At 58.6% G+C, this 10,909-nt stretch overlaps 3 protein-coding genes across 3 annotated transcripts; 1 reads left to right on the forward strand and 2 right to left on the reverse strand.

Moving 5' to 3' along the window:
- Positions 1-438: 438 nt before the first annotated feature.
- On the forward strand, positions 439-3,201 carry BDW47DRAFT_126078 (uncharacterized protein; the record flags this gene model as incomplete). Its single annotated transcript, XM_024816488.1, has 1 exon — positions 439-3,201. One exon carries the CDS (start codon positions 439-441, stop codon positions 3,199-3,201), a length of 2,763 nt encoding a protein of 920 aa, XP_024671621.1.
- Positions 3,202-4,200: 999 nt separating this feature from the next.
- BDW47DRAFT_126079 (transcription factor domain-containing protein) lies at positions 4,201-7,604 on the reverse strand (the record flags this gene model as incomplete). The annotated part of the gene is made up of 3 exons (XM_024816489.1): positions 4,201-5,845; positions 5,940-6,655; positions 7,062-7,604. 3 exons carry the CDS (start codon positions 7,602-7,604, stop codon positions 4,201-4,203), a joined length of 2,904 nt encoding a protein of 967 aa, XP_024671622.1.
- A 281-nt stretch (positions 7,605-7,885) lies between these two features.
- Positions 7,886-10,813, reverse strand: BDW47DRAFT_35203 (C6 transcription factor). Its single transcript, XM_024818806.1, has 5 exons — positions 10,545-10,813; positions 9,708-10,448; positions 9,287-9,612; positions 8,886-9,230; positions 7,886-8,809 (listed from the first exon to the last, which is right to left on the reverse strand). The coding sequence occupies exons 1-5, from the start codon at positions 10,722-10,724 to the stop codon at positions 8,167-8,169; spliced, it is 2,235 nt and encodes a 744-aa protein (XP_024671623.1). The 5' UTR covers positions 10,725-10,813; the 3' UTR covers positions 7,886-8,166.
- Positions 10,814-10,909: the final 96 nt, after the last annotated feature.

Below are 10,909 nucleotides of genomic sequence, written 5' to 3' on the forward strand. Positions count from 1 at the left end.
TTTTTTAAATCATTAATTTGCTGCCTGAAAAAAAGGGAACTGCGCCTCTGGTCTCTGTCCGCCGCCCGACCGCATCGCGCCTCAGGCCGCGCATCGGACAAACACCGCAAATTCATCTCGACTTCAACTTCCTCTCTCGGTCTTTGACCTCATCTCACTTCCTTCTTATTCACTCTCCGATTCACTTTCTCTCTCTCTCTCTCTCTCCCCGGTTTCTTACTGTCCTATTTTCTCGACAGTTGTATCTTCCTGCTCTCTCTTCCCCTCCCATCCATTGAGCCATCCACCACGCGTCACATGTTCGTCTGACGCCGATCCTGCGCGACCACGCATCACCACCCTTATCTCATCATCCAATTCCACTCCTCTCCATCCTCCCATTGTTTAAATCCTATATCCTCCCTCGCGCCCGGATTCTGACGGCGCCCTTTGCCCATCATGATGGGCTACGGTGGTCATTCCTTCCACCCTCGCCCCCCGCAGACCGCCCAGCAGCACCCGCAACAGCAACAACAACATCAACAACAACACCAGCAACACTCCCTGCAGTCCCCGTCCATGAGTTCCGCGGGACATGCCCATCAGGGCTCCAATATTAGCGCCGGTAGTCTTCTGCGTGGTCCCTCCGCCGCCGACGTCGCCGCCGCTCACTCCCCCGATCTCCGCAAGATGACCCCCGCCTCGTCGGCGCCGCTGGTCGGTCTCCCCACGGGCGGCAATTTCGGCACCTTTCCCAACCACTTCCCCCCGCAGGGCTCCTCCGATCTTCTGTCGCGCAATCCTGACTCCGTCGGTCAGCTCAAGGATCCCTACCTGTCCTTGCAGAATCTGCAGCGCAATATGAACCCCATGGCCAACTTTCGCGCCCACCCCAACGCCATGAACCCACAGGCCACGACCCTGTCCCCCCACGCCCACGCCATGACATTGGGGTCCCCGCAGCAGTCGCTCGAGCGTCTACAGCAGCAGCAACAGCAACAACAACAGCAGCAGCAGCAGCAGCAACAGCAACATTCGCATCTGCAGCATCGCCAGGCCGCCCATCCTGCTGGGACCTCTCCGGCCGCCGCCTCGCCCATGCTCACCACCACTCAACCCCAGCATCAGCAGGCCCACTTCGCCTCCACCCAGCCGCAGTCCTACGCGGCTCAACAGGCGTATCAACCCCACCCGGCCGCCCAGGCCTCCCCTTACCAATCCCAGGCTCAGGCCTCTCCCTATCAGGCCCAGGCGGCCCAGGCGGCCGCCCAGGCCTCGCCCTACCAACAGCACGTGCAGCAAACTTATCAGCAGCAGCAGCAGCAGCAACAGCAGCAGCAGCAGGCGCAACAGGCACAATACCAGCAACACCCCCGGTACCAGCAGCAGGCCCAGCGGTCGCCCTATCAGGCTCAGGCCCAGCAACCCGCCCAGTTCCAGCCGCCACAGGCCTTCTCCCGCCAGTACCCGCACGCGCAGCCGGCGTCGTCGTACCCACAGTCTCAGCCCTCCCCCTACCAGCAGGCCCAGCAGTCGCCCCGGTCTCTCGTCCAGCCGCCCGTCTCCCAGGCGCCCCGGGCGACCTCGACCCCGCAGCCGGCCGCCCAGTCCCAGCCGGCCGCGGCTGTCCCGCCCGCACGGGCTCCGCCATCGTCAGCCACCCCGGCGTCGGCCATGACCGGTACCATCGATCTGCTCGGTGAGCCCATCCAGCCCACCCAGCCGGACCCGACCCCCAAGCCACGGAAGAAGCCGCCGCCGCCGAAGCCCGCCGCCGCGTCTCCCGCCCAACAGCCCCATCCCCTCCAGACCGCCACCACCCTCGGCGTCGCTGACCCGCCCCCGGGACCCGCGCCCGCCTTCTACACCGAGACCCCGGGCCAGAATCCGCCCGCCACGGACAAGACGGCGACCCCTAAGAAACGGGGCCGTCCCCGCAAGTCGGAGGTCCTCGGTGAGGACGGCCAACCGCTGCCCAAGAAACGCAAGCCCCGCAAGCCCAAGGAGCCCAAGCCCCCGAAGGACGGTGCAGTCGCTGGCCCGGCCCCCAACCCCGGGGAGCCCCACATGCCCGGGGCGCCCATGGTCCCGGACGCGTCGGGCGCTGTGGCCACCGCGGGCCCCTCCGCCCCAGCCGCGCCACTGATGATCACCAACCCCGACGGGACCGTCGTGCCGGCGAAGCGCCGACGGGGTCGCCCACGCAAGTCTGAGATCGACCCGAATGCGCCCCCGCGCCCCAAGCGTCCGCGCAAGCCGTCCTCCAAGCCGGGGACCGGCCGACCTAGGGGCCGACCGCGCAAGGCGGACGTGGCTGCGCGGAAGGCCGCCGAGGAAGCCGAGGCTCAAGCCCAGGCCCAGGGTCAAGCTCCGGGTCAAGCTCCGGGTGCGGCTCCGGCTCCGGCTCAGGCTCAGGCGCCCGGGAGCCACGGGCCCACGCCCGTCTCGGGAGCGACGCACGGCTCATCCCAGGTGACGCCTAATGGAGGTGCGGGATCGCTGTCGGCGCAGCCGGCCCTGTCCCAGGCCCAGGCCCAGCCGCAAGCGCAACCGCAAGCGCAGCCGCAGCCGCAGCACCACCAGATGCCTCTCCAGGCCCATGTGCAGAAGACCCCGATGCAGCTACCCATGCAGCATCCCCAGCATCCCCAGCATCATCAGCATCAGCAGCAGCAGCAGCATCAACAACACCAACAACACCAGCAACATACCCAACATACCCAACATACGCAGCATCCCCAGCATCCCCAGCATCCCCAGCATACCCAGCATACACAGCATACACAGCATACACAGCAGCAGCAGGCCCAACAACCGCAACAGCAGCAGCAACATCCGCATCAGCATCAAGCGCATCAGCAGAAACACCCGCATCAGCAACAACTCCAGCATCCGCATCAACACAACCACGCAGCCGTCCAGGCGCAGGCTCAGGCCCAAGCCCACCTCCAACGCCCCCAGCCACACCTCCAGCATCTCCAACACCTCCAACAACAGCACCCGCAGCACCTCCAAGCGCAGGGAGCGACGGCGCCCACGCATGCGCAGCACCACCCAATGCACATGCACATGCAGATGCCCTTCCAGGCGACTCACCACAACGCCGCGGCCGCGGCAGCATCGCACGCACCACACGACCCGATGATGCTGAACCGGGGCCAGAAGGGCGGAATGGACGATGATCCGCGAAAGAGAGGATTCATCTTGCCTCAGATGCAGTGATTCATTGTAGTTATCTATCACTTATTTATTTATCTATCTTTTTTTTATCGTTTGGGATGCGATGCGGGTGGTTATCTATCTATTATCTATTATTTATTCTTTGTTTGGTTTGAGTCATTGCTTTGATATGGTTTCGTTCTGTTTTGCCATTTCTCTGTCTATTATTGATCTATATCACTATTATTATTATTAGTATCTTATTCTATTTTATAATCATTATCATAATTTCTGATTATCGGGTCTGTTTATCTCTTATATCATGTGGCATATTATATACACTTCATTGTGGTTCATTATGCATACTACATTATATTACAGTTCATTATATCCTGGTCTGCGTACATGTAGTATACACGTACTATGTTAAGACAGACTGGATCAGTTGTTCCTACACTACACTGTATGTCGCAATATGATATCCTAAAGGGATCTTCACGAAGCACAATGCCACGATATCAGTTTCAGCCGAGCGGTATACCTTTCTTTCAACATATAGTATACTACCTGCTATCTGCTACCTGATACCTGCTACACTGCCATACTGCCCACTACCCACTACTCTATCCCAACTACTACAATCTACATTGTTATACCGCTCACTGCCACGCTACCATGTATTACCTACTCTGTAAACACTATACGTTGACACTGCTACTACTACTGAGTACTGCTTCTCGCTTTGAACTCTACACGTCAAACTTGATACTTGATACTTGATACTGATACTTGATATTTGATACTTGATACGCGATACTCGATAATTCCATACTGCTAACTGTTACTGCTAAACCTACAACCTACAACCTACAACCTAGCATACCATACCATACCATAAACCCCACCCTCAACTCACAATAACAAAAAACCATGACCAAGTTCACAAAATAACCCATAATCAATAAGATATCATACTCCAAACCTAACCAACCCAACCAACCCAATCTAAACCAACCCTAAACACCTAAACAAACCAAAACAAAACCCATAAAGTACAAGATATCATCCCACATCTCCATCAACACCATCCCCATCAACACTACCCCCATCAACACTACCCCCATCAACACTACCCCCATCAACACTACCCCCCCTCCCCATCCCCCTCCCCATCCCCACCCCCAACCCCATAGCCTCCCCCGCCCCACCAGCCTGCACAGGCAACGACCCCACCCCAGGCCAATCGCCGACATCAAGGCCTATACTCGGCGCAATGCGTCTCAGAAAGCTATCGCAGAGGAGGAAGGCGCGACGCGCGGCGGCCGTCGTGCAGCCCATCGCGTGGAGCCAGACGAAGGCTTTCTTGGTGTGTTTTGTGAGAGACGGGATGGAGAGTTCGTCGCCGGGGTGGCCTCTTCCGCCGGGGGGTTGGAACCGGTGGTCTTGGGTTTGATACTGGGGTTGGTCTGGTGTGGGGGTCGCGTTGGAGAGGGAGCTGAGGCGGCGCGGGGGGTTGTTTCTGGGGGGTGGGCGGGTGGTAGAGGGGCTGGCGCTGCCGATGCTTGTGTTGGGGGTGCTGGTTCCGGTTCCGGTGTTGGTTTTGAGGGTAGAGCCGGAGCCGGAGCAGGGTGTTACGGTGGAGGAGGACGCGGTCGTGCCGGAGAGGTGGGGGAAGCGTTGGTTGGGGAGGTCGTGTCGGGGCCCGCTGTCGCTGCGACTGGCTCGGGCGGTGCTGCTGCTGCTGCTGCTTCTGCTTCTGCTTCTTCCGCCGTCGCTGTAGTGACCGTGGGATGGCCAGCAGCTGAGGCCGAGGAGGAGCGCGGTGGTGGCTTGCATGACGAAGTGGAGGATGCTCCACCAGGGGGTCGTGTGCGCGAGCCATTCCATGTCTGGCGTGTCGGGGAGGATGGAGATGAGGCTGCAGGCGGACTGGAGGCAGGTGCGCGCTAGGTCGTAGCGGAGCTGGGCGCGCGAGGGCAGTCGACCCGGTGGTTCGATGCCGGAGTCTTGCGGGCCCGGACGCCAGGTGGTGTGGGTGAGGCAGGGGCGGCAGAGCGTCAGTCGGGAGGAGTAGAAGCTGATGGCGAGGGAGACGCGCTCTCGCTCGTTGGCGGACGTCGGGCCGGCGGTGGGGCGGGTGGTGGCCGACTCTGAGGACGGGGGGACGGGGTCGAAGCGGTAGGCGGGGGGCACCTTGGCGAGCCAGAGGTCGAGCGAGTGGCTGTAGCGGCGGATGCGGCGCTCGACTTTGCTGGAGCGCTCGCGCAGCCCGTGGATGCTGTAGACCTTGGTGCTGATGGCCTGGGTGATGGTGGCGAGGTCGACCAGGCAGTGGAAGAACAGCGACGCGCTGGGATCGCACCGCGAGAGCCACTCGGCGCTGACCTTGGCTTCTTCGTCGGTCTGCAGGAGCGTGAGCTTCAGGCGGTGGGCGCGCTCCTCTGGGTGGTGGAAGAGCCGCTGCACGTCGGCGCGCCCAAAGTCTTCCTCCTCGAAGGGGATGGGCAGGGGCGCGGCACTGAGGTCTTCCCCGACGCAGGACACTCGACCGGTCATGGTGGTTAGGAGATGCTCCAGCAGGTAGATGGACCACCAGAGCCGGGAGCGGGCTTCTTTGGCGGCATGGTGGGTGCGATCATCAACGAAACGGAGATTGATCCCTAGGGAGAGGGCAGAGCGGAAAGCGAGACTCGAAAATTTGAAAGCACTGGTTGGTGATAATTGTAAGCCTTCCTTCTCTTCTTTCCGTTGCTTGTTTCCAAGCAGAAGAAATTGGGACAAAGAGCTGGGGGAAGTCATACCGATTGATCTGCCCCATGGCAACCAGATAAAACCCCACCAAAAACTCGATCTGAATCTGCTGCAAGTCGGCATGTTCAAACAGGACATTCGGGCCCAAACTCAACTTGCGAGCGCGGGTCAAATAAACCAGATCATTGCAGTCAGGGTCTTCTGCACTATCACTACCCGTCAAGCAGCAATACCGACACCCAATCGCGAAGATCATATTCAAGATGGCAAGCCAGCGGCGCGGGGGGTTGGACGGCTGGTGGTAGAACTGGTGGTACTGGGCGAGGAAGGTCGATTTGCGAATGACGTTGAAACCGGGGTGGACGAAGTCGATGTAGGCTTGGAGGAGGCGGTCAGCGAGGGGTTTGGGAGGCAGGGCGTGGGGGTCGACGTGGTCGAGGAAGGGGATGCTGAGGTCGTCGAGGTGGTAGCTCATTGTTGCGATGGACGGGCCTGGTTTGTGGTGGGGATGGTCGTGCGGCGAGCCTCGGGGCTGCTGGTCTGGGTGGGCGTTGTCCGGGGCTGTGTCCTGGCTGCGGGAGGAGGCTTCGTCTTCGAGTTTCTGCATCCAGGAGACTTCGGAGTTTTTGCCGAAGAAGCCCATGGCGATGGTCTTCTCGCTACGGTTGAGGTCCTCGTCGACGAGGTCGATGTCGTCGAGGGAGCCGATGGAGGAGTCGGATTTCTCGGAGTCGGACGCGGGGTCGTCGACGGAGACGGGGTCAGTCTGTTCGATATGAGCATTGATCGCGACTTCGCAAGGTGTGTATGGGGTTGCAGTATGTGGACAGCATTTCAGTATATGGAGAGCATCCATATATGAAGGGCATCTATATACAGATAGCACCCAATATAGAGAGCATCCAGTATATTGGGAGCATACCGTATATGGGGACATCCAATATATGAAGGGCACTCCATATATGGACAGCATCCAGCATGCGGAGAGCATCCAATATATAGAGCACCCAATACATAAAGCACCCAATATATAGACGTCCAGTATACAGAGAGCACCCAATATAGAGTACCCGCCATATAAAGAACATTCATATATAGAGCATCCAAACATAGAACATTATCCGGAGGGTTGCAATAGAAATAGCATTCAGTAAAGGAAAGGAGAGAATTACACTCAAAGCCCTTCGAATCCGCCGGGCACTAGCACTATCGACATCCGACTCCAACTCTTCCAGCAACCTCTCATACCGTTCGACCTTCTTTGCCAGCGCGCCCAACTCCTTCTGTTCGCGGACTCGCTTGACGTCCAGGTAGGAGCACTTGACCTGGTTCTCGACGCACTGCTTGCAGCTCGGACGGGTCCCATCGCACTTGATCTTGCGCTGGCGGCACGGTTCACAGGCCCGGGCGGAGCGGCGGCGCTGCGAATGGGTGCTATATGCCGACGCACGCGGAATAGGTACCTTCGGAAGCGGGGCAGACATGGGGAAGTCGTACGACGGCGTCGAAGGAGGAGGGGCATGAAGCATCGACGGTTCGTAGAACTGCGGCGGCGGCATCGCGTACGGTGTGAATTCGGGCCCGCCGGAGGGTGGCGCCCACGAGCCCGGACTCATCCCTGCACGCCAGGGTGAGGCAACGTTGGGGTCTGTCCCACCGAAGAGGTCATCGGGGGGGACGTTGACGAGGTAGGGCGAGGGAGGGTTATGCTCCATCTCCAATAGTCACGGCGGGGTGATGTTCGCTAACAGTAGAACATGTGTAGATAAAAAGAAGGAACGGAGTGAAAACCAAACATGATATACAGACAATCACACAGACCGGGGAATCGTGACTAGGAATGAAAATTCGGGGATCATGAGAAGGCAAATCGGAGAAAACTAGAGTTAAACACGGGATGAAAACTGAAGTCAGATAAAGTCGGGCCGTGACGTCATTAAAGGCCGCGCACCACGGACGGGTGATTTCAAAGGGAGTCGACTCTGGCGCAACCACAAACACGGTCCCCCGGGTAGAGTCAAACTGAGAGGATACCCAACAAAACAGAAGGAGCCGGAGCAACGAAACAAGGAACAAGCAGGATCAACGGGGGGAAAGAGCACGCCAGAGTCATAATGCCGTCATGACGAGACCAATCAGCGATCGGCGCACTAAGATAGCGGACGTATTAAATGATAGACAGAGAAAGGATGAAAAGAGCGACAGCCAAAATAGTAAAGCAACAGAAAAACAGCACATGAAGAAGAAAAGAACAAACAATCAAGGAGAAAGGACAAATCAAAGTCCCTCTGGAAACCGCACAGGCGCAACCTCGTCTTTCCCCAAGCTCAAGCTCTCGTAGCAATCGAGCATTTGTAAGAGGCTCCACTCGCCGTCCCTGGGCGGTACACCACCGTAATGCCCCACGTCAAGTTTGTTCAAACCAACAGTGTAGGGAGCCCACGGCGAGGGCACTCTTGGTTCATCGTCGAGGAGCATCTTCAGCTCGTCTGAGATGTCGGCGGAATGGCGGATGCGGTAGCTCTGGCCGCGGCTACAGACGAAGACATGGAAGAGGTACAACAGGTTGCGGCCGAGCTGGGAGCAGCCAGCGACGTCGGCGAAGGAGCTAGCGAGCGAGAGAAATTCCGGGGCGAGGATGTCGAACGCGGGTCCGTTCGCCATGACGAACAAAGCCAAGTTGAGGGCGTACAGCGCGAAGTGATGCGCCCACTTCATGCTGTATTCGCGTCGATAGCACCACGCTAGGATGGAGATGGCGCGCGCCGACTCCTGAATGATCTGGCCGGGGTCGAGGGTGGAGAGCGGACTGAGACCCGGGGGGCTCACGGGGGTTTGGGGTCCGACCGACGCGTGGCTGGACGGCTGGGACTGGGGCCGTAGCGAGACCAAGATGATGATGAGGCTGTGGTAGCGCATGCTATTGTTCATGTATCAGTTATCGGTTGATCTTGTAGTTTTATCGGCCCTTGGGTCAGGAGAAGGGAGTTACCCACCCGAGAAGGAGAACATACGGCGGAGGCCGTCGGTCCGGGTGGAAGGCCTCGGGCAGACGATTGAGCCACGCTTGCAAGCGGTCGTAGATGGTCTCCTGGGCCTGGGACCGGAAGGCTGGAGCCAGGCCGGGGCTGTTGGCGGGGAAGAGGGCCTGCGACATGTCGCGGGCGATCTGGGACAGCTCGCACGATGCCTCGAAATACCGGTCGAAATGCGAGGGCCGGGCGGGGCGATCGGACGGATAGGGCTTCCACATGGCTACCTCGTCGGGTCGAGCGCCCGGCGGAGGCGGCACGTTGACAGTGCCAATGATGGTGGGGCGCAGGAGATTGGGGTGTACGATCCTGGATCGTGAGTCATTGCGGCCAACTTCATTTTACATACGAGGTCAGAAACATACGCATCAATGTTGAACAGCCCCCAGGCCGTCTGCTGGAAGGAAATCATCATATCCTCGGAGGATGGGGTGGGAAGCATGGGCCTGCCGGGGCCGATCAGGCCGAGGGACTCGCCGGTCCAGATGGCCTGGTGTAGCATGCGATAGCCCATGTCATCGGCACCGGCGATTGAGTACCGTACATAAAGCATCAACGTTCCCTGTAAGAACGGCAAGCTCATCATAGCGAGTTCGTCCTTCCACAGACGCTCAGCCTCAGCCAAGAAACGGGCACCCTTGGAGACAACATCGCGAGTGTTGACATAAGTTTCCGAATAATCCGAGTAATACTAAAGGTCATCAGCCATCAACACGCCCCCTTACGTATTGACACACAAGCACAGGCTGAAGAGGAGGGGAAAGGATGAGGAGAAAAACAGCTTACACAGGCGTTAGTCAACAAAGCATTGACCAAAAACGGGGAGCAGAGATCCGATCGGAGATCACCGCGGGCCATATGGCGGAGGAAGACGTCACGGTCGAGAAAGAGGTTGAAGGGGTAGTCCCAGGTGAAGTAGAGGGAGACGAGGTGGGAGACAAGGTCAGCGTCGTCGGTGACGGAAGTCCACGGAGCCGCAGGCACGCGGTACAGCATCTCGTCACACAGGTAGTGAATATCCATGACCTGGGGATGGGAGGAGGGGCCCGGGGTCGGAGTCGGGCCCGGGGTCGGGCCCTCGATGTCCATGTCGGCGGGCATCTCCTGCGTCTGGGCGACGGCTGCATCAGTGGTGCCGCCGCCGCCGCCGCCGCTGCCACCACCATCATCACCACGACGGGCGCCACCATCACCACCGGGGACAGCGACACTCAGGCCCATGTCGAAGAGAACCTCGTCGAGGAAAGCGCGGAGAAACTCGGGGCGCACGGGGTGCTCCTCGGGGCGAGTGGGGTCGCGGGCAACATTGATGGGAGGCCCATCGTGAAGGTATTGCATGAGGCGGAGGCCGTGGATGTCGTCATCGGCGCGCATGATGCGGAACAAATCATGGCACAGTTCCAGAAAATAGGTGAGATCGTCCGAGGTGCGTTTGGCGGCCACGCGACGACGATTGTCGAGGGATTTGTCAAAGAGGCACACTCGGGCGTAGGCCACGCAGTTATCGCAGGGTTTGACACCGGAGCACTATTCCGTTAATATTTTCAATGAACCACAATGATCGATTGATTGACTGAATAAATGACTGATTGACGATTGAGGATTGAGGATTAATATACACACCTTGCGTTTAGATTTCTTACAGCTCGTACAAGCCACGGACACCCTCCTCTTAGGCGAGCTGCGCCGCCCACTCCTCGCACCAGCAGCGCTACTCTCGCCCTGATTCACGTCCATGATAGGCGACGGACCAGGCGCGATAGGACGGGGCGGAACACGGACGAACGAAGGCGACTGAGACATGGTTGTTAGAGCGTTGATCAACGTGGTGTTTTGACATGGAAGGGCGGAGGCGATTCAATCAATCATAGTCGTTGGAGCGTTCAACACTATATAGAAGACGGAAGGCGCGATCGAGCGACATTGTCTAGGTAGGCCACCTAGTTGGAGAGTATAGACGCCATTTGTATGTGAGTTGGAAGATGGAG

This window comes from Aspergillus candidus (assembly GCF_002847045.1).
Source record: "Aspergillus candidus strain CBS 102.13 unplaced genomic scaffold BDW47scaffold_25, whole genome shotgun sequence".
NCBI lineage: Eukaryota > Fungi > Ascomycota > Eurotiomycetes > Eurotiales > Aspergillaceae > Aspergillus > Aspergillus candidus.

Excerpts from the sequence above, each read along its gene's own strand:
- BDW47DRAFT_35203 (XM_024818806.1), bottom strand. The coding sequence starts at position 10,724 with ATGTCTCAGTCGCCTTCGTTCGTCCGTGTTCCGCCCCGTCCTATCGCG. Across the intron at positions 9,613-9,707 it reads CTTTGTTGACTAACGCCTGT|TATTACTCGGATTATTCGGA; the intron begins GTAAGCTGTTTT and ends GATGACCTTTAG. Across the intron at positions 9,231-9,286 it reads GGGCTGTTCAACATTGATGC|GATCGTACACCCCAATCTCC; the intron begins GTATGTTTCTGA and ends CTCACGATCCAG.